Genomic DNA, 23,987 nt, shown 5'->3' with positions numbered 1-23,987 from the left:
ATTCCCTCATTGCATGTTTTGATGGTGGTATTGGAGAGCACTGTCAATTTTTTCCCATATAGGTGTTCAGTTGGTTTGAGATCTGATGACTAAGAAGCCCGTAACATATGATATTCACATCATTTTCATCCTGATAAAACTATTAATAGTAAAGCCTAAAAGCTCACTCTGAAGTGCAAGTACCAACAAGCCCAGTGAAACTCAACATTATTAGCATTTCACTCATTAAAACATTTTATAATAAGTAAATATAAAGTCATAGTGACATCTATTGTATTGCACCTTTGTTTCTTATTGTAATTTAGATGTCTCAAGGCTGTGGTATAGGCAGAAGCAGAATATAATAGGTATGAAAAGGTTGATGGAGCTCCACAAGAGGCTTTCCAGCATGACCTTTGCCCTCATTTCCACCTTTCTTCTCTGGATGGCTGTGTAAAGCGTCTCCATGTTAGCACAAAATCACAGATGTGCAGACATCCAATTAGTGGTCTTAGAGAAGCTGGAGTCTTAACCTGCTGCAATAACCAATGAGCTATGTCCGAGTCTAAGCCTGTTAAAAATATTTTTTTAAATGGGCTTATTCTAATTTGTATCAAATTATAGGCCATGACCACAATCTTGACAGTACACATGTCCACATACAATTTAATCCAGCACTTGAAAAATAAAGAAACAAAAGTGTAATTGTGGGCTATAACACAGTTAGTCGACTATCGGCCTTTTTGTAGATGCCATCCGATACCAATAAACAACATAAACAAATCACAGCTCCATGCATTGCGAACGTCCCATTCAATTAAACTGAAGTGTCAGAGCCAGTCAGTAGGGATTGTGTGTCATAAAAGTAATCAGCGTTGTGACTGCGTCCGCGTGGAAGAAATAAATCAGCATCGGCGCGTGCACGCTGATCTGACAGCCGCGCTCCCCTCTCTGTGGTGGTATAGCCCAAATAGGAGAGAGCGTCTGGCTCTGCACAGCCTCTCTTGCTCATTCACTTAACGGCGACTCCTTGAGTTCGTGTTTGGTTTGGTTTAAAGTGACGACGGAGGGAGCATTTACGCTTTCATTTAGCCGTCTCCCCATCCAGTCCAGTCCGTTCAAGCTCGCCGGAGACATGGAGGGAGTCAGCAGCAACAGGAGCATGTCTTACAGTAGGTGGAGTTATGACAGGTAAGCGAGCTTTCCCCATAATGACAAGTGTACGTGTCAAACGCTAGTTTTGTTGTTACAAGGCCGATATTATAAAGGTTGATTGAAACCACGTTCATGCGCAATTAGTTCGGATTTGAAAATGAGAGGTGCGATGTGAGTGTATTAAGAAGCCTAATATCTATCTATCTATCTATCTATCTATCTATCTATCTATCTATCTATCTATCTATCTATCTATCTATTGGTGACTTGACAGTATCTAGGTTACTAAAAGTTGTAGGCTATGTGCTGGATAAGTGACAATGCTCATTCACTGTATAGACTAACAATGGTAGAATATCTGTGTGTACATGCTAAAGTGCTTCAATCAATAGCTGGAAGTTGTCAGGATGTCTCAGCAAGGGGCTGTGACTGTCACCGAGACCTATATATATATGTTTATAGCTTGAATTTGATGGATTTTTGACTACTCATTTATAGAAGGAATTAAGTGGAGGATTGTTTTCTGAGTTGTGTTGGGGTTTCATCAATGAGTATGTACAAGAAGACAACAAAATGTCAAATTGCATGTGTGTGTTTGTGTGTGTGTGTGTGTGTGTGTGTGTGTGTGTGTGTGTGTGTGTGTGTGTGTGTGTGTGTGTGTGTGTGTTTGAAAGAGATGTCATCAAGATGTCAGTGTGAAGTGTGAATGAGTCAGTCAGTTAGTCAGTTTGAATGGTCACGACTAGCGAAAATGGCTCGAATATGGAGGAGAACTGCCGTAAGTATTTGTTTTACTTGATTTATTTATTTATTTTTAAACCAGATAAGTAGATTGTGAACAAATTCTCATACAGCTACACATCACAATTTGTACAACAGAGATCTACAGTATTTATTGTATTCAGGTAAAGCAAATTCAATTAATTCTGTGTGGTTTTAGCATCTTTTGCAACTTGTTTGAGTCACTAGAAACGGCAAACTGGAGCCAATGGGGACTAAAGGAGATGCAGATAAATTGTGCTTACTGAGATATTGAGTAGTGAGTAGAGATATGGAAGGGTTTTTGCCAATGATAGTTTTACAAAAGAACTTGCACCAGTGAATCTGTTACCTGCTATGGACTGATGGCCAGTTGACTAGAGAATACATGGAATATATTTAATATATACAGAATCATATTAATGCACACATACTGTGTCTCCACCAGTTAACAACACAGTTGTTACAAATAACTCCAGGAATACTTACAGCCAACACACCACAAAGCATACAGTTCACACATTAGCTGACTAACTCCTCCTCAGTGTACAATGTGGAATACAATTGGTGGCTGTGGATATACTGCATCATTGAAGACCAGAGGCTCCATCAGAAGAGATGGTTTTACCCTGACAACACTATATATGTTTGCTCAAACAATATAATTGGTAGTCTGAAACTGCGCTTGGACATCTCAAGAGACTGCTGCCTGAGCCTGTGGTCTCTTAGCCCCCTACGATTTCTCACAGCATTGTGAAATCATGTTGATGTGCAAGCAGCTTCGGACTGTAAGAGTTGCCAGTATCTGTGCATTAATTGTGAAAAATGTCTTCCAGAAAACCAATAGCTCTAGTTTTAAGGATTCATCACTTCCCAATAGTTATTTCCCAAATACAGGTGAAATACATTGTTTTGGTTGTGAAAATAAGCAGCCGCAACAGAGTGACGGTTATACTTGAGGATGTTAAAGTAGAGGAGACCATGGGAATGGATTGCTAAGTCTTTTTTGAGGCCAAGAACAAATTTAGGGTCAAATTTAGGTTTCTCACATTTATTGTATTAATACTTGATCACAGTTCCTTACTAAGGTTTATTCAAGATAGAATTTATGGCCCTGACCATGGCATTACGCAGCAAAAAGAGACAGTGAAATATTTTTTTGACCTTAATATCAACATCATAACTTCACTTTCAATACAATTACAGTGTGTAGAATATGCAATGGACCTGGAAATATATAAATATCTATATTTAACTCAACACCTTCTGTTATAAATTAAAAACCTTCTAATCTTTCTGGGGACAGAGTTTTAATAATATCTGTTTAAAGCAACTAAAAATTACATTTAGGAAGAGATTTATTTATATCATTCATGGCCATTTTTAGGCCTTTATAGGCAAAGTCAATTAAGACTTATACTTATAGAAGAAGTTCTATACTGTGTATTGATAAATCCATGGCAATGTCCATTGTGCTGAAATAGCAAACAGATCTTAATTTTAACTTTTTCTTTCCGTCCCACCCTTCTGTCAGCTTATATAGTGGACTACTTAAAAGAACCAGTCTCCTCATCATTAGGGTGCTCCCACTAGGCCATACCGTCTGTATTTCCCCCTTCAGGGCCCCTACTGTGTGGATGTACAGACTGTGCTTGTCTGACACTCCTATTAGTGTCTCTCCTAGCATAGGAGAGGTAACACAGTTATCGTTCTTATTGGTCCACGAACTTTGGTTGCCTCGTGTAATTCCAGCACAGCTCCACCCGACATCAAGCCAGAATAAAAAGAACACCTGTGTGGTGGTTGTGGGCCTTTAAGGGAGATTATCTCTTGTAATGAATTATATTTCTTGAAAAATGTCCTGATATTAAAAATAGTTGTCCTCTTATGACAGCAGAGATATTAAGCTGATAAAGTTAAACATTTATTGACATTGTAGCCAAAGTGTTAAATAGTAGATTTCAACCATGGCGTTTGAGCTGCTGGTCCTATTTGAGATTCCACACAGTAGATCAGATCAATACATGACAATATTATGAGCGCTGGACAACAAAGAAAGTTTATTAGCCAATAGCTAACATAGTCTGCCAGCTATATGAGTAATTTCAGATAATTGTCGTCAGTTAAAAATGTGAAACTTCAACCTCTTAGATTTGAAAGTAAGATGCAGGTGTGGCTTTGAATGTCTGATCATAAGTAACATGGATTACTAATGTGTTTTTGCTCTCTTTGTAATTCATGGTCTGTTTGTACTTGGACTTATAGCTATGTGCAATCACACTGTGTCCTGGCACCCATTCAGTAAACACAGTCTCCTAGAGATGGAGGGGCAAGGTGGGCTGACAAGATACAACTCAGAGCCCACAGTGCTCAGTATAGAATTAGCATGTTTTAATCAAAGACAAACGTTAGTAATGTCCTTGTGAACGTCCACTCCGCAGGATAAACAGGTATAGAAAAAAGAGGGAGCGGTGGAGCTTGTACATAAGTTTCTCCTTCATTTCTCATCCTTCTTTATGGTGATGGTGATGATTAGTGAAAAAAGAGACTGCCCAGAATGCTTTCTGGGACTTTTCCAAACCTTTTACCATCTATTATTAACACATATTTCACCAAATTGCCACAAACTACAAAGTTTATGTGTTTTGCTGGAATAAATCAACAATGGGCTCCTTCCTTTTTGGATTGTATTTGGTATCGATTTGAATGGATTTACTACGAGCAGCTGGTACCGTTTTATGTGAATGACTCTTATCATGTTACTACAGAGGTTTGGTGTTATTTGGAGCAGTTTTAGTGGTTAAAAAAAGCTGTTTTAATGCATTCATCTTGCTGTCCCGAGCTAATCCGTGTTAGCCACGGCAGGCTGTTAGCAGCTGCTAGCAACTCCCCGGAAATTCGCAGTTAATAGTTCATACATGAAAAAAAACGTCTTGATGGCTTATTTGATGACCGAATTTGTCCCTGGGATGATTTTATGCTGGAATTTCACTTTAAGTGCTTTTGTTATTATTGTCAATATTAATGACCTAATTGTGTATCACCATACTCGATATATGATTTCATCACAATAAATTATGATATTGAATAAGCGCCTAGCCCTAACTCCATTCACACTTAGCTTACATTCATGCCCCAAAAATTGTGCTTTTCGAAAAACAGTCTCCAAAGTAGGTCTCAGATCAGATCTGATGGGTCGATCTGATGGGTGTGCTCATGTCTGTTCAGCTCACGATACAGACAGGAATTGGCCGGAGCAAGATCTGTTGACATTCAGTTCCAAAACTGCATCTACAGTATCTGTTACCAGAATGCATGTTGTAATTAATTTGCAATATGTGCAGACATGCGTATTGCTATTTAAGTATTGAATCCTAAATGCCAGATTTACAAGAGGCCCTCCTCCAAAAGTGTGCTTCAAATATTGGTTTTCAGCTACAGACAAAGTCATACTCACTAATTGCTATGAGCTCCTGAACTGGGAATCTGTTGTGTGTTTGGGGCCATTATGTGTGGCTTTAAAAATGAGTCACGAAAGAACAATGTACCTTACTTGGAAATTTCAACCAAATGAAATGATTTAGATTGATTTGTTAGTCTTTATCCAAGAAAACTCGTAGGTCCATTATAACTTAAACAGATTTTTATTAGCCAAAAATAAACACATCATAGATAAGAGTGGGCTGGAGGCAGGAAATTTTACAATTTCTGTAATTTCTGCTCTGAACCAAAGTATCAAATATTGTAAACAGAAAGACAGACAGACAGACAGACAGACAGACAGACAGACGGACAGACAGACGGACGGACAGAGCAATAGAACAACAAACACCCATTAAACCATCTTTTAGGTTACGAAAATTAAATTTTTAGCAAACAGAACCTCTGCCCTTTACTGTCTGACTGGGTACTTTAAACCTTTAAGACACTGTGTACTGTCTTAAAGTGAACTGTGATGTCCTGTGATGTTCAATCCACTGTGTTTTGACTCTTCCTCTTCAGAGTACAGAAATGTATAGTATGGAGGCAGCACAAGTTTGATGACAAACACTTTTTCAGTGCTTTGCCTGTGTTAGAGGAAATATTTAGGTTTTGGACTGCACAGGTAACCTTGCACAGCATAATGGAGAGAGATGGAAAAGCCGGCTTGATACAGTTCCCTTTTACTGCTAGAGCACAGAGCAGGAGAGCAGATGAAGTGTCAGGACATCCACTGCTGTGACTGAGAGCCTGTCCACAAACCTTAAGAGGATTGAGCTCTCTGGCATGATGCTTGGATATTCTGTAGCATCTTTAGAAGTTACCATTTACAGCAGCTATTGCTTTAACACCTCTGTGGTACCACGATAACGTAGCTGCATTGTTGTTGTGGCTTGCTTTTGGAATATCTCACCTTTGCAAATCCGGACGAAAAATGGAGTTTCATACCTCTCAGTGTTTCTGGCGATCAGGCATTTGTCAGACTTCAACGACCCCTCTTCAGTGCTGCTGTCATTATGCAGTTGATAGTTACGAACGGGCCACCTGTTTCTGTTGTAACCATAGATACCAGACAAAGCCTTGAGGCTTTCATCTATGCTGCTACACCTCTTGTTTTTACTTGTAACACTTAGCAAATGCCTGAGATAACAGCTGTGGCCCGAACTGAAAACCTCTGTGAAATAACACTTTGGTAAGTTAAACTTGGATTTAAAAATCTCTAACTTCACCAGTTCAACACCCTATACCTCTCTGTGTGTCTTCCATGTGCGTGTTGGGTGGACTAATTGCAAATATCCGATCATTCCTGGTTAAGATATTTTCTTTGGCCATTGTTAGCGACACTTAAGCAGTTGTTGACACTTTTACTATCCACATATTTTCACCTGAGCCCATCACAAGAAAAAGGGAAAAGTTACATTTAATGCAAAACATATAATTTCTACATTTACAGGGTGATTACAGTAAGCTGAGCTCCTGTACAAGCTCCTGTACGGCTTCCTTTCTCTAAAATAATTACAATAAAGATAATGGCCGGAATCTGAATGCAGACTCTGTTGTATTAAAACAACCAAGTTGATTGATGTGATTTAAGCTCACAACTTAAAAGCCAGACAGGAACAGAAACACAGCCTAAGGGCCCGTCCACACATAGACGTGTTTTCTTGTAACCGCACAACTTTGGTATCGTTGAGAACATGATGTGATGTGAATCATTATTTTCACCAAATGCCAGACTTCATAGTCATTTTTGGATGTTGTCATATGATAATTTATAATTCATAGCATAGCTGCTTAGCATATACATTAATGTGACATACATGTTTTTGAGAGGTTACCTTTTATTTCTAACGAAACCAGACAACAGTGAAAATTGTGGACGGATATGGAAGGTTATTGAGGTATGGATGGAAATGGTTCGAATGGGATCCTCAGGATCCTCTGAGGTTTTTCAGGTTGAGATCAGAGGGAATTTATAGGCAGCCAGCCTGTCAGTCTAGTGCAGGCAAAAAGGAAAACACTGGCATTGTCTGGGGAAACAGTGAAGCCGGCTGATCTGCTGTGGTTCGAAGCTGCATCTTTTATAATGTTGCTGACAAGTAGGATCTGACATCGGGTGCAAAGGTGGAGAAGCTCCTTCTTTGACATCCTCCTCTGAGTACATTGTGTTCAAAACACTCTGTACTTTGTCTCTTTGCTGCTGTGAGGGAGTGATCTGTGTCTGTTGTGGTGGTGATGCTAGCATGGACCAAGCTTTGAAAGCAAGACTTTTAAATGTCACTATATTCCTTGAAATGCTTCATGTGATTAACACTCTGCCATTTAGATAATGAGATCCCTATAATTGTTCTAAAAACAAAGATCTCCTTTGTGAAGGAGTTAGCTAATTTAAATACTTCTGACCAGGGAGCAGTCCTCAAAGCTCAAATGCTAATGAAGCAACCATTCCCTCGTCAGAAATAAATGTTCTTATTTAAATACCTGATTGATTTCTAACAAAAGCAGATATGAGCGTCCCACATATGTCTCCATTCGGGCATTAAAAGGCATCTACTTTATAATTGTATTATAATAATTACGATCATTTCTATGTACTATTTAGATTGATGCACTTGTTAAAACTTCAAACAGAATAAACCCAATACCATTCCCTGCACATTTTCCAACTTGTGGTCTTTTTAAATTCCACTTACAATGTGGAATATGATGGTAAATGCAGTGAGTGTGTGTGTGTGTGTGTGTGTGTGTGTGTTTGTGTGTGTGTGTGTGTGTGTGTGTGTGTGTGTGTGTGTGTGTGTGTGTGTGTGTGTGTGTGTGTGTCCAACAATTAAGATGCACGCCCAAACCTACTAACGAAGAGGCCTCTATGAATTCAAAAACACTGCATGGGAAATTATGAGTGATGAAAACACAACAAAATCTCAGCAAACATTTTCTGTGTTTTTTCAGTGGAGTGAATCACATCTGTGCCACTCTTTGCTATGGTTCCTATACCATAGACTTCATACAGTATATGTTATAATTCTATATTCTGCTTACTCTATGAACTATAATAACTTAATTCATCTATCATTCTTATCTTATCTGGGTCCAGGAAATGTCAAAGAGTAGTTTGAACAGTTATTATTCTGTTGTTGTTTTCCCTCTGGCTTTATGAACATTTTAGATGCAGATGAGAAAAGATCCGCTACACAGTACAGGACAGAGCCTCTTAAATGTCCTCCAGTGATACTTGTTCATTTCTGCTGTGAATAATTTGAAAAGATGATCTTTGAAGTGTGAGAGAGTGCTTGAGAGGCAGATTAGTGGTGCGGAGGTGTTTGTGTGGGACCATTTTCCAAGGCTTCAATAATTTCTCAGTTATGCATATCTTGTGTGAAAAGAAATTGACAATAATTCCATATTCTGAATCTTGAAACGTTGAATTTGTTCCCAGCTTGATAAGCAGCAATTACTTAGATGCATTTAATGTGCCTAAGCTTTGAGCGTATTCTCACAATAACCTTATACTCATTCCACTTTTATTTTTTTTTCACAAAGAAAAATTCCTATGGTGAAAATCTTTAAATGTGTTTAATGTCAGTCAGGCAGTTAGGTGTCAGTGGAAACCAATGCACTTATATTCAAGTTCGTAGTTTTGAAATCTGCACTTAAAAATCAAAGCCCTTCATTCTGAACTATCAAATGCCATCACTAAAGGTAATGTCACTTCTGACCAAAACCAATCCTCAGTTTCTTGAAAGAAATAGCCTCCATCCATAAATCACCATACACGTAGGGGGATGTGTTTGTAGCCTCCTCACTTTGATGCCTTTGCTGTCCTATTAAAACAGGAGAGGTTGTTGGTTCTCCTTCACATCAAAGTGGATTTGTGTTGAATTACCCTTTCAGCAGCAGGTGTGCCTTTGGAGCTCAGATCTGAAGTAGAAGGACAAGCCAGTTGTTCCCTTGGCCTGTATAGATAGCTAAGAAAAAAAACATTAAGAAGTGATGGAAAATATTGAAGAATGGTACCTCTTTAAATGAGCAGTATCTTGAGCAGACAAGGTCCCTTCGCCTTAACCAGGCACTTACCAAGATGAATGTAGCTGGTCAGACTGAATTCGATATTATAAATCTGATGTGATATGAGAGCTATCATAGGGCAAGTAAATGTTTCTGTGTCTGTGTGTAAGGTGCTCCATCAGCAGTTCTGTTCAATTATTTGTCTTACTCAGACGTTTATTAAAAGTACATTTCTACTAGGAATGTTGGATAATTTTGCAAAAACAGTAGGGCTGGACCTGAATATACAGATAATATTCGGCCCTTGGGTAGATAGTTATTTTTCACTTTTGGTATTTAGATAGTCGTTTTTTTATTTTTTTTTACGCATTCCTTCCAAAATAAAGCCTTTAGTTAATAGACACGCGTAGCAGCACTGTGTTTAGATGTCAGCTGTGAGTGTGTCTTCACTGTGTCCTTGTTGTCATTTACGCTCACTTTTCTCTTTTCTCTTTTCCTCTCCTCACGCTTGGTTTCTGTGTGCACAACAGAGAGCAGCTGCAGGACAGTCGTTAACTTGTCGTTCTGCTAACACTAGCTGCTCTAGTGACTGCTCAGAGACTCTTCTTTTTTTTAAAGATTTTTTTGGTAGTTTTCAAGCCTTTTATTATATAGGACCGACAGAAAATGGGGTGAGAGAGAGAAGGGGAGACATGCAGCAAAGGGCCAGATTCAAACCCCTGGCCACTGCCTCGAAGACCTTCAGCCTCTTTACATGCTCTAACCACTGTGCCGCAGTCTGGTGTGTGTAGAAGTCTGCTTTAACTGTACCAGATTGTTGTTTTCAGGCGATTTAACGAAGATAACCGTGTGTAATGGCATGGCCTGAGAGCTGGCTCACTTCACCCCCACCCCCCTCATTTTTTGTGTGCAAGGGAATATCAGTCAAAGTGGTTTGGGGTTGTTTTGATAAGATATCTCTTTTTCAATTTTTTTTTGTTGTGCTATCAAAGGAATATCAATCACACTGATAATAGTCTATTTATTTTATTTTATTTGCAAATTAACTTTTGGTTTATTCCTCATATTTTCCCGCTGAGTGATATTGATTTTTTTCATATTTGAAAACAGTGTTTGGTATGCACAGTAACCTTCTGCAGTCTGTGCTGATATATTCTTCTGTCATTTCACAAGCATGTGTATATCAGATACACATGCAAATGGATTAGTGTCAAAGTGAAAGTCATACATTTTTGCAGGTACTGACACACACACACATGTAAATACAGCCATTTTGATTTATGATTCATATAGTATATAAATCATAATTCATAGTATACTTATGTAAATCCTTGTGCATATAGACACACATATGTGCCCCATGGCATACAAGAACATGTTTTGTACTATGTACAGAAAAACCTTTTTCTTTTAAAGGCCCCATACTGCAAAAAGGAAGATTACATATGGTTTTTCTTTTTATTATTATAAAGCAGGTCAAGGGGCTATATAAATACTGTAAAATTATCAAAATGCACATGTCCAGAAACTGTGCCTTCTAATAGGCCTGAGGACTGCTATAAGGTTGTTATGTCCCAAATATATTATACATATGTAGAAAGTGCAGCTACAGTGCAGTTACAGTCATTCCCCAGCTACCCTGGCGGTGCAGAGATGCCAAGAGTGCAGTTGCAGTGACCAACGCAAAGACCAATCACAGCTGATTGACAAGAGGGGTGTTAAAAGAGATAGGCATTAATAAAGAGTGTGTCAGAAAGATGGTAAATGCAGGTATATTCAGACAGACATTTGAGAACATGTTTTCCCAGAATTCTAAAATAAAAGTTTGAACCTGAAAATGTGCACAATATATCCCCTTTAACAATGGATCAATTGTAAAAGCAGTTGCTCGTCGTGACGAATCCACATAAAATCAGCACTCGACTCTATACTGAGTTTTTTATTACATATTTTTATTTTGCTTTTACATCCCACAGCTTTCTGCTGTTAGAACTCATTCACAGCCCAGCTGAGTTGTTCTCAATGAAAAGTAACAATAATAACTGTGCAAAAGGCAGACAGGCAAAGTGAGCAACGTGCCAATGAATATTGTGGAGCATTCAGCAGCTGCAGAGCAATTTTTCTTTTAGGAGTTGATGGAAACCTAAACAGAGCTGAAAGGATAGTGTTTATTAAACTTACATTCATCCGGTGACCAGAAACTTGTCTTCGATCAATGCTAATGTTGCTTCATGTCTACTGGATATGATAATGTGTTTCAGCTTGTTCAGCTGCTTAATAATAATAATGATAATAAATCTTTTCTTTTATAGCACTTTTCTCAGTACTGAAAGACGCTTAATCTCCTAATATACATTCTGGCATCTTTTTATTGCAGTGTCAACATTTTGTTTTAGTTATTGATAATCTGAAATGATATGCATTATCATTTTACAATCTGCATGATTATTTTTGATGCTGGGCCATTAAGGTAATGATGGATCTGTATATCTGGCCACTTAAACATTACTGTAGTTGAAGTACAGGGCTTACTTGTTATGAACAAATATACAGTAAATCAGCAGATTTTGAAATGTGATTTAAATGTGAGTGAATATGAGAAGTAATCATACCAGAGAGGTTTGACACTGTGAAATCTCTGTGGACAGTGGGCTCCAAGAAAGGTGATATACGCACGCTATAGATACAGTACGTGCTATTCATTAACTCACCTCATTCTGGTCTCTATCGTTGTCCTACATCACACCTTCAGTGAAGGATATTCCTCTTTCAGCCCGCATTACCCTTGGACTACCATGATTTAGTATGTGACATGACTATACATTTTACATGACACATCTTTTTTTATCTAATATAAGCAAAAATATAGCCTCAATTTGTGAAATTATTTAAATCTCAGTTGAAGCATGTGATGCTCTCAGGTCCTGCAGGAGATTTGAATCCTAGTCTTCAAAATGTCCCTTCTTACTGTTGATTTGACCCTTTTTCAATTCATGGCTTTGATATATTTCATTGTATACTTAAATCATTTTGTTCCCATTGTTATTCTAAAAGGCCTATAAATATAAAATATTTGAATTTGTTTCCCTCTTGCTTTTATTTATCCCCATCCTCTCCTCCATAGCTCTTTATCACTGGTGGATGCGTGTGGGATATGCCTCTGGAGCTGGTTGCTATGGTGAAACATCATGGCGTAAAATTGAGAAGTGCCATCAAGTTTTTAAAATATTAGGGTGTGTGTGTGTGTGTGTGTGTGTGTGTGTGTGTGTGTCTATATGTGTGTAATTATGTAACGACGTGTGAAGTGTGAAGTGTGGACATATGCAGGCTTATCTCCCTCTGTGTTTTCATCTCTTGGGAGAGAGTGAAGATTGTACCATTGTCTTGCTAGGTCTGATTTTAGTGGTTTCTACTGCTCTATGTTGGATATATTGATTACTGATGTAGATATATCTTGATGGACTCATATTTATTAGTGAGAAGGCGATAAAACAAACCTGAAGTGCATAGAATATATGAATAAGTAGCCGAACAGACAAATTTGAAATCCTGAAATCATCTGATACATTTTAAAATCTAATATTAATTATTTTATTCTAACAGGTTTTTGTTTCTCAATACAGTTTTTGCCAAACAAGGTTTTTTTTGTTTTTTTCTTCATTATGACAGTTCTTCTCATTTGCTTGAACACATTGGTCACCCGTTTTCAAAACACTTGCATGCACCAAAAGCAAATATTTCCATCTAACAACGCAACTAGATTTCCGTGTGCTCAAAAAGTGATGATGAAGATCAATTGTTGTGTTACCAATCAAGAAATGTACTGTATTTATAATGTTTTAGTCACCTACGGTATTTTACACTGAAGACTTTGTCTGAATTAACAATTTTGAACATACAGTTTATTAACTTGTCGCAGATTCATATTGTATCACTTAAGCAATTTATTAATATACACAATATTATCCCAATTGCATAATATATTCTTTATTTATGTGATGTAACATATGTTTGTCAACAGTAATTTAGGGCAATAATAATAATAATAATAAATATACTAATATTAGCATACAATTTGAAAAGTGTCTTAATTCACACCGGGCTGCCTCTCCCTCCTAATACTGATAATAATAATGGACTGGTGGGAGGATAAACCATACTGCTAATTAAAAGATAGTTTGAGGATTACTTCATCTGTAACACACGGTGAGAGCAGCTGGCCTTCTTAAAGACTTAAACAGGTGCTGAGCAGCCACTGGTACGTTGTTCGGAACAGTTTTACGACCAGCACTTAACTCTGTTATTCGATCAGTAGTTATAGTATATTCATTTGGATGCACTCACCGCCCCTACTGCGCCCGTTATGTTTTATCAAAATGTCTCATATTGTTTGCAGGCCAAGGCCTTCTGAGGATCGATAAGGTATTGAAACATTGCCTCTCTTTCTTAGAAGATACAAACACAGTGTCTTTAAAAGTAGCATCATCTAAAAACGATTCCTAATTTATGGTAGGAACACACACATTTAAACATTTTCCTTCTAGCAGTGTGTCCTCTGTTGACTTCTGAACATATAATGAGTTTCTCATCGTATAAATTCATCACCAACACAGCCTCCTCTGTAATGACTCAGGGACTGAAAGATCTTTGGTATGGACAAAACTAAATAAATGTAGGCCTAGCAATACTCTTATAATATTTCTTGATCGTCAGTCTATCAAATAGTTTTTTATCACCATAATTTTTACGTCAGCTGCAATTATTTTGCATGTTTGTACTTTAAATAGGGAGAAAGAGCCAATAATGGATAAGGAGACAAATAAAGATACATGATAGAAAGCGTGTTAGGATGACTTTCATCTCCTACTCAGCAAAGAATGCTAAGGTTGGATAATAAGAAGTAAATACTTCTGACATTAATTACCATCAAGGCTTTTGCGCAAGGCATTTATTTTTTTATCTATCAAAAGACTGTAGTTTTGCGATTGACTCTCTCGCTGACTTTGATTTTCAACATGACACATCAGGTTTCATTTCATCACCGGTCCAGCACTCTCATAAATAGACTATGTTATGATACTCACCATTTACAACACTAACACAACTAATACATTAATTGGACTGGAACCCTATCTTTAGCAACTGATTTCCCATAAAAGTGTGTGCTGTTAGCTCTTGTTAGAGATGTGTATTTGCAGTAACTGTGAATTCTCCCCCCTCACAACAAGTGTGAAGCTGTTATTGTAGGGTTTGTGAAGCTGGAAAGGCAAAAGCTTGTCCTATTGTACAGCACCTCCTTGTGTCCATGAGTGATCACTACACATTTCTGTCATTGTCATTCAATGAGTCCCCGTGTTGGTCAAGAAAAAAATAACATAAGTGCCTCTTTCTGCAGCAGCACAATGATTATACTCTATGTTGCAGTAACAGCCAGATATCAATTAATCACAGCTATGGCAACTGACATGATGGAAATTGGTTTGTATTTGTGCATGTGTATTTTCCAGAAGCAGATATTATGGTTAACCCATGAGCTTTTAAATCAGAATTAGTCCCTGCTGTTGCCATGGTCACAGGAGCGAACTGGCAGAGGAGTGTGTGTCAGAGGAGGCAGCGTGACATACAGAGAGAGAGAGAGACATCAGCAGACGCCTCCTCGCAAAGATGCAGAGTTGGGATGCAAGGGCTGCACACATTCACACCACAGCGCCCTCTCCATCTCTCTGCTTGTGCCCATGGTATTAAAAACCATCATTAGCACTGGTCTATTTCAATGAGAGTGACATGATCAGCTTTGTTTTTCATGGAAAAGTATTCCTCTTGAACACGTTATAGTGAGCAAGCTGTAACCGCGTCATTTAATGCTGCAGTCTTTTTTCAGTTTTTTAATTTGGGCATTTTATGGCTCATAATTCCTTACAATTATCTTCAGTAATCAGCTCATTTGATTCATAGTGTGTAACTACTGAGAGGTTAACCAAACAAGAGATGATGGCTGTGAGTGTGTGGCACTGTAAAAACTAATTTGACAACTAAAGAAAAAACATAAAGAAGACAGATACTTTAGGTATGAGCAGGAGCAGCTTAGAAACAGTGAGTCATATTCATATAATCCTCTAAAGATAGACGCAGGACTCATACTGTATAGCACCTAACAAGACGACATTTAACATCTCTGCCTCTCTGCTCACTCTGGTGTGAGGTACAATGTGTAGGTGTCAGTCTGTATGGGATCTAGTTTTTGTCCTCTGTTTGAATGAAAGACAGGTCATTAACCTCTGAAAGGACAAACTATGTCTTTGATTTTCTTTTCATAGTCTCTTAATGGCCACACAATGTGAGGAAAATTCACTGTAGAAGAAAGAGCTGTGACGGTTACTGCAATATACCATGTGTTGTATATGCATAGTGAGCCAAGGAGGTTAAATACAGTTTTATAAAGTAGTATTTACTTTAGTCTTAAGGGGATACTTCAATCCCAAAATTATCCCAATAACTGACCCTGTGTTATCTTGAATCGGTGAACCTAGAATGAATCTTCCGTTTACAGACTCTGGGGCAACAAACATGCAGTTTTTCTTATGCAGTACAAATTACTTTTGCCTGGGGTCACTTAAGAGTTTTTGAATTGTACAAGTTGAAACTTTGCAACGACACCAAGGGCATTCAGAGGATGAATGGCTTTCCTGGGTACTGTATATTGACAATAAGGGGGTTTCTGAGCATTTCCTAGAAGAGAAGCTGGATTCTTGCAATAACACAAGATCATGTGAGAATAGCAGGTCCATATGTTACATGAAAATCCATCTTGTTCAGGCTCCAAGAAATGCGTTTGTAATCAGATCGAAAGTGATCTGGTCAATCAGCGTCCTGACAGGCCTCGTTCAAAACAACAACAATGGCGGCCCCTAAAGAGGTTAGCTTAGATGCTGCAGTAGAATCAGTTTTTCTCCATAGAGAGATGAGAATGGCACTGAAGGCTTTTCTCCACGGAAAATATGTTTCCTTTTTTTCTCTTGATTGACTTTGGCGAGAGTTTGATAGACAGGTGGTTCATCCAATCACCTGCCAGGTATGTTTTGAAAGTGCCTGCCTTTTCTCAATCAATGATGCCCTCTCAGATGGTTCTGTGAAATAAACCATCTGAGAGTCAGGTACGTAATCAACCCAAACACTGATTCATGACTTATTATAACAACTTGACACACAGTGCTGAGCTGCATTTTAAATTGATCTCCAGGTTCCTTTCTTTCAGATGTAAACCCCGAGGCATATATTGTTGACCTGCTATCTCTCCTTGTTGTAGAGGAAGGACAAGCTCAAACTCTTTGATGAATAATGTAGATGACAATTTTTAACACAGTATCCACTCAAAGTAATTAACCCAAACCAAATGCTTAATTTCAAGGAAAGTTTGATTCAAGGGTACTATAAGAAACAAAACTAGGGTGTATACTAATAGCTGCTGAAACAAAATCACAGATTGCGTCTTTAACAGCTGGAAATTACAATGAGAGTTTAGGGTATACTTTGGCTTTTTATATATGTAAACACATCTGTATATACACAGGGAAAATGTTGGAGATGACTCATGAGTCCACATTGGGTTTTGTGGCTCTTATTACAGTGAGCTTTGTCTGTTGCCTGTGGAAAATATTGGTTTTGAAATGGTAATCCTGGCATAAAGCACAATTTATGTAATCTATGCAGTGTTTATGTTATGTTGAGCAAAAGTCTTTTCATGTCTTTTTATTTTGTGTCCATTTCTGTCTGTAAGTTTAAAGCCACCTGTTTTTGTCAGTGCCTTTTTTTTTGCCTTTGCTGCCACAAATAAGCAAGGATACATTTTGCTTGTTTTATGAAAAATGAGTGGAATCTATAATGTAATCTGGACTATATCTTTGAAACTGTTAAAGTGAATATAAATTAGTTCTGATTTTCAGTGTAATCTTTCAACCTTATATAAGATATATATTTCAACTTTTCAGGATGGCAGTAACACATGCAGAAAAGTATCCAGAATGCAAAGGTGTATTGCTAGCTTCTCTAATGATCTTTTGGAAGTAGCACATTGTAAATAGTGTATGTACGTGTTTTGACCTACTCTATATGAAAAGTGTCCTGAGATAACTATGAATTATGATTTGTCACTAACAGTAAAATTGAAATGTACTGAACTGCTTTGGAAAGGAGGATGCAGAGGAACTTTGGTGTATTGAAGCAGTTCATCTGGTTGCCTCACTGGGACACTGGGACACTGTTTCATCCAGTGTGACATTTGCTAATCCAAATCATGTTTAATGCATGCCCTCTGTTGGGCACTGAGGGATGAGTAACAGGGATTTTTGTTGATACAAGGACTGTGTGTGTTTGTATGTGTGTGTGTGTGTGTGTGTTTGTGTGTTTGTGTGTGTGTGTGTGTGTGTGTGTGTGTGTGTGTGTGTGTGTGTGTGTGTGTGTGTGTGTGTGTGTGTGTGTGTGTGTGTGTGTGTGTGTGTGTGTGTGTGTGTGTGTGTGCGTGCGTGCGTGCGTGCGTGCGTGCGTGCGTGTGTGTGTGTGTGTGTGTGTCACACATCTGCTGCATAGTTTCAGTCTTGAAAACAGTCTTTGGTACACCACACCAATTATACATTTCCCACAATTTGTTATAACCAGCAAAGACCATGTCTCACACATTAGGGGGAATCAATAGAGAGCACACATTAGATTCAGTCAATACCGGACACAAGCCAATATACTCATTTATGTTTCATTCTTTTGCATGCATCACTCACACACAGTCTCTCACTTTTCTGTGACTGAAGCTGTGAGATGTACTTGTCACTCACGTTCAAAAGCACAGTCTCCCTGTTTCTATCTCCTGCTCTCTCAATCTAACATTTGCAAGTCCCCTTAAAATAAAGATGCCACTGTTTATTCCTCACAGTCACCTTCAGAGGCTGGCTTTCTGGCTTCAGCCATCCACTGTCGCTCTCAAATAGATTATCCTCAAAGCAATTTCAGTCAAAAACAACTGGTCTGGTTGTTTGTCTAGGAAGACGTTTCACCTCTCATCCAAGAGGCTTCATCAGTTCATGTACGCATCTGAACGACTGTCGTTCAGACTCAATAGAGCACTAACGAAGTCGAAACCAACTGCCCACCAACGACTGTCACTCTAACGACGGGCGTGGGCACTTGGAGCACAAAGGGTGTCAGTGACATCATCGGCCTTGTGAGAGGTTAAATACCTGGATCTCCACACCAGTTAGTTGGACCAGTCCCAGCCTGGTCAGATGCGTACATGAACTGATGAAGCCTCTTGGATGAGAGGTGAAACGTCTTCCTAGACAAACAACCAGTCCAGTTGTTTTTGACTGAAATTGCTTTGAGGATAACGATGACCTGGACGAATGAGAACATTCACAGGCTTCTCAAATAGATTATTTTGAATATTTATATGAGGACATTTTTCAAGGTCTTCGTCTATTAATGATATCATTATCTGAATGCAATGTCAGACTGCTGCTGGTTCACAGAGAGTGTCAGTGGGCTGTTTCTGGCTGAAAGTGGGATTTTTTAATCAGTCATATGTGTAATCAGCTTGGTGGTTAAGTTTGGGGGGGGGGGATTATTGTAAAAACATTTTTAAAAAGTATTAAGCAGTATAGTAGCCTTCCACTCCATGATTCAAACTATTGAATGTTATTTAGTATGACTGAGATTATAATAGAGTTTCTCAAATAGACGGTCATAAGTTGTTTTAATATGCAGTGTAATCACAGCTTGAAAAGCCTTGAAAGCATTTGTAACTGTATCTACTGTTTAATGGACCCATATTGTTAAATGTGAGATTTCCATGTCTTTTTTTAATTAGAAAGCAGGTCAAGGTGCTATATAAATACTGTGACACAGCCCATATTCAGAAACTGTGCCTTTAAACGAGCTGCTAGGGTTTCCGTATACAGTTGTGATGTCACAACTATACTATATACAGGTAGAAAGTGCCGCTACAATGCATTAGAGTCATTCCCCGGCTGCAGTAATGGTGCAGAAACATCAGGAGTACAGATACGAATGGAATATATTCTTTTCTTATTTATTAGAAATGTTTCCAGTTTATGCACTAAAAATGTGTTGTCTTATCACCTTCATGCCTTCATGTGCAAATGTGAATGTAATTTTAATTCAGTTTGTCAATAAGTTTCCTCTCAAAGCTCTTACAAGAAGAATGTCTTAAATAACTAGGTGTGTACAGTTCAGCATGTTTGAGCTTCCCAAACCCTTTATTTCTGTCCGACATCAAGTAGCACTCGCTCAGAAAATGTTCCATCTGATATCTGTTGCCACCTATTCATTCCTCTTCATGTCTGTTTTGTTTATGCATAATTAAACAGGTGAGCATTATTAAACACCATCCACCTCTTAATCCTGATGGGCTTCTTTAGCTTAGACCAATTTACTGCTCACAGGATCACTTGGCTCATCTCCAGTCTCTCTGAAGTGCAACACGCTCCCGTGTGTGATGTGATGTAGTGACTCATTCCCTTAGCTGTGTCCTAATAGCCTCCTTCGAAGTCCTCATTTCAAGGCTGCATACATCATAAGAGTTTGGGGAGGCAGTCGCTTTCCAAAGCTTTTCCATGTCCAAAAGAGAAATGCAGCTTTCTCTTGCCTGAATCTGGAGAGCATGACCAGTTCATCCGTTGCAACTTGCGTCACTAACCTACTGAAAGGGGGTCTTTTATTGTGTGTTTAGGAAGTTCTCATTAAGTTGTGAAATGTCCCCAAATTGCCCCCACATGTCCACCTTAAGTTGTCATGTATGTCAGTCAGATATCATGGAACTTGTTCGTACTTGGATATTTCTAACATTACGAGTTGAGGAGAACTGCCCAAGCACCATTAGTTGTGATATCCGCGAGGCTAGGGATGAGAAATGTCAGTTTTGAAGTATGCGCTTGAGGAGGAGGAGCAATCCTTTAATCATCCAAAGTCTGGACCTTCACAGGCCTGTTCCTCTTGAATGCAGAGCCCCCGCACTGGGATGCATGGCAGCACATACAGTAGTTGCCACTAAAACACAATAAATACACTGTGTTTCTACACTGGAACATCAGAAAACATGGACACAAAGTTGGGAACGGCGCAAGCTGTGATTTCTGTGTAGCAACATGTTTTTTGGTGGATATGTGTGTCGTACAAATATGCAAATATTCAGCTCATACAGAGGCAAATGTCACTCATCAGTTGGCACATGTCCCGCTTGTCTGATCAGGCTGCTGTATTATTAAGGTTGTGTGCTCTGCAGCTGTGTTTGGGCCAGTCTTACTAAGACATGCAGACACAAGCCAGAAATCCATTTTCACATCAGTGTGTGCCTTCTGTGCGAGGACCATTATTATAATTACTGATACTGCTGGCCCTCTGTTACAAAAAAACAAATGCCTCTGGGAAAACTCTGGACTGGAAAATCGAATTTGTCCAGAGGATCTTATCATTTGCTGTTTAATGCTGTAATGGCTATAACGCCAGAGTGGGGGGAATATACTTTTGTCTTTGTGAAATGATATACGGAAGCTAGACTCCCTCTCACTTCTAACTCCCTCATGGCCAAACTTCAAAGTCCTCCCTTCAGAATAAAATATTAAGCAGGGTGCTGTGTTTACACCTGTTCCTCAGTAGAGTGGCTTGTTCAATTTATTGTTACATCCATCACACCAGCTGATACTCAGGGTAAGCGCCATTTAGCAAAGACGCTCTTTAACAGTCGGATATATTTTTTGACAGTCATCTATATTTGTCTGTTAGTAACTTTTGTTTGTAATAGCCTTATTGGATTTCTGTAATGCTCTCTCTACCTTCATATTATTGGCGTATTGGCATATTATCTTGCTCAAGGGCCCCATCTCTCGTTAATTGATGCGCTGTCCTGCATCTAAAATACGATGATGATTTCAACTAGGAGGATTGATGTCACAGGTTGTTCTACTTCCACAAAGTGTCATGCTTTAGTTAATCATCACAACAATTGCATTATGGGATAAATCACAAAACCCAAAAAGAACATGGCTCTCCTGAGTCGTGACACTGCACTGACTGTTTTATAGTGTGTCTCGGTTTGATGGAGGGAGACCAGGGTTTTTCTTGTGCAGTGGAATTACGATTGTGTGATTTGCAGAAGAAACAGCAGCAGAGGGTGTGTAGGAGGGACATCTGATTTTACTGCCTAGTTCAGTAAAACACAAACTGTTGTCAACATGCTTCTCAATGATTTGATACAGCCATATTTTACTCTTCTTTTTATTGAGCAGAATAACAAACTTTTTAATTAAATAAGTCACCAAAGCACCGTCTATAATATTTTCAACCTTCTTAAAAAAATGTGATCCACTCGACTCCCCGGTCCTTCATATTATTAAACATCCCTGGTAGTCTTTGACATGGTGGGAGACACATTGTGTGAGGGATCGACCTGTTTGGAATTTTATGAAAGCTAATTTATTTTACCGTTTTCAGTTTCTTTCTATTAGAGTGATATTGAAACAACTTTGCGACTTGACATTTTTGAAAGGCCATACCGTTAAAGAATGCAATCAATGTTTCATTGTGTTTTCAGTAAAGCAGTTACAGTCTATTTGCTGCTGTCGGTTCTAGAGGAGAATAATAACTCCCATATCTCTTTTATATATTTTTGAATGAACTGTCCAGTATACTGTCCAGTTTACTTGAAAAAAAAAAACCCATTAATGATTGTTTTCACTTCAGGCTAATTGTTAACATCATATGGTTTCAATATTTGTGGAAAGAATTTTAAAAGTCAAATCCTGAAAACTATAGATTAAAATCAGTTAAAAATCTTGAATTCTACATTTCTATCCCCACACACCTTTTTATCTTGTATGGTGCAACACAAAAAAAGGGATACATATTATTATGATAAGAAAGTTAATAAATATTATATAAGATATAAAGCGAGAGATATTTAATGTAGTAGTGAGTATGCAATCAGAATTTCTCACTAGAAACATATAATTTCTAGTGAGATGCCCACAGCTGTTAAGGATATTAAATGTAAGTTTTATCATGGAGAGAATTCTGTTATTTTTTTATTTAAAATAGTTCAATAGCTAAAACAGAAATGTCTTTATTCCTCTGTTGGCTTTCACTGGCATTTCATTCGCTTCCTGGTTTACTTTGTCATTGATGTTTTTTGGGGCTGCAATAAATAATAGAGGGAAGATGCCTGAATGCCTTTGTTTAAATAACATTTTCTGCAATGCTGAATGCTAGAATGCTAGATCACAGCTTTACCATGTGGCAAAATGTCTGATCAACACATGATCAGTTCTTTGTCTATTGTCCTTGGGCAATGCCAAAGCAGTGTGTGTGTGTGTGTGTGTGTGTGTGTGTGTGTGTGTGTGTGTGTGTGCACTGTCTACATCCATTTGAATATATAAAATTAATTGGTGCAACACATGATGAAATAAATAAAAGATTTCGCTTCAGGCTGCTTTGCAGGGAGTAGGTCGATGGGGAAGATGCTTTCATCTTTACCCACAAGCAATAGATTTTCCCAAATAATTGTTAGGATTGTTTCAGATGAGTTAACGTTCTTATATTAACAGCACACGCATGGACCACAGTCTTAAAACTGAGATATTTGTGGAGGGAGTTGACATGAATCCACTCCTTGTAAAAGCAGTTTTGTTAACTGTCTATGGATGGACTCCTGAATAACCCTGGGAACACAGTAAGTGATGTGTGTTTGTGACAGTGAGGGGCGGCAGACGGAGGGCGGAAGCAGATGTGTGTCTGTGAGAGAGAGAGGTTCAGAGCTGTGGCACTATCACAGGGTGCCTTTGTCTGGCTGTAGAGAGTGTTATTAAAGGCTATTAACACTATTCTGCACAGTCATATGCTAATGCCTCTTACTCTGAGAGAATAAATAAATTATGGTCCAGAAAACACATCTACGTCTCTGCTTTATATGCCTCATGCAACACAAGCAGTGTGCAAGAGTGTCAGAAAGCGAGAGAGTGCGTGTGGTTGCTTTATAAAGAGGGGTGGTGTTGGGGGTGGGGGGGGTCTGTACAGAAATAGCCTAGAAAGAACATCAAACACGAAAGACAAAGGATACTCTCTCTATAACCTTTTTTGCTTAAGGCTTTGCACTCGATGCTGCAGGTGATGCTACACGAGAGATAACGAGAGATAGATTGTGTAGAGAGGCACGGAGCGAGATTTGGAAAAAAAGGAAGGAAGTGGAGAGGGTGGGGGGGATTTAAAGGGCAAGAAACGGAGGGAGATTTAGATACAGAGTGAGAGCAAGGGAAGAGAGCCAGCAAAGAGCAGGAGCAGAGGAGGTGGATGGGAAAAGAGAAGAGGAGAGGCATTGACTGGAAGCATACACATGGGAGAGAAGAAAACGACTATTTCATGTGCTCGGTGTGCATGATTGAGGAGTGTGGCTGGCTGCATGGATTGTTAGTCATCTGCTGCTCCACAGCTATAGAGGACAAACGAAGCAACACAGGCAGGCTTGGGAATATATCGCTGTGTGCAAAGGATGAACAGGCGATGTGGGCTCTCTGGTTGTGATCGCTGTCCTCAGACCCCATAGCCACTTG

The 23,987-nt window shown here is 38.7% G+C and overlaps 1 protein-coding gene across 1 annotated transcript in view; it reads left to right on the top strand.

Annotated features, from left to right (window-relative positions):
* Positions 1 to 1,114: 1,114 nt before the first annotated feature.
* Positions 1,115 to 23,987, top strand: part of tub (TUB bipartite transcription factor) — a gene marked incomplete at both ends in the record, with an annotated part of 45,173 nt that continues 22,300 nt past the window's right edge. The window contains one exon of the mRNA XM_083919560.1: positions 1,115 to 1,170. Within this exon, the coding sequence (XP_083775686.1) occupies positions 1,115 to 1,170 (56 nt within the window). The remainder of the gene's footprint in view (positions 1,171 to 23,987) is intronic.

The sequence above is a fragment of the Echiichthys vipera genome (genome assembly GCF_963691815.1).
Source record: "Echiichthys vipera genome assembly, chromosome: 1".
NCBI lineage: Eukaryota > Metazoa > Chordata > Actinopteri > Perciformes > Trachinidae > Echiichthys > Echiichthys vipera.
Note: the sequence above shows the minus strand (reverse complement) of the source record. Positions and strands in the feature narration are given on the sequence as shown.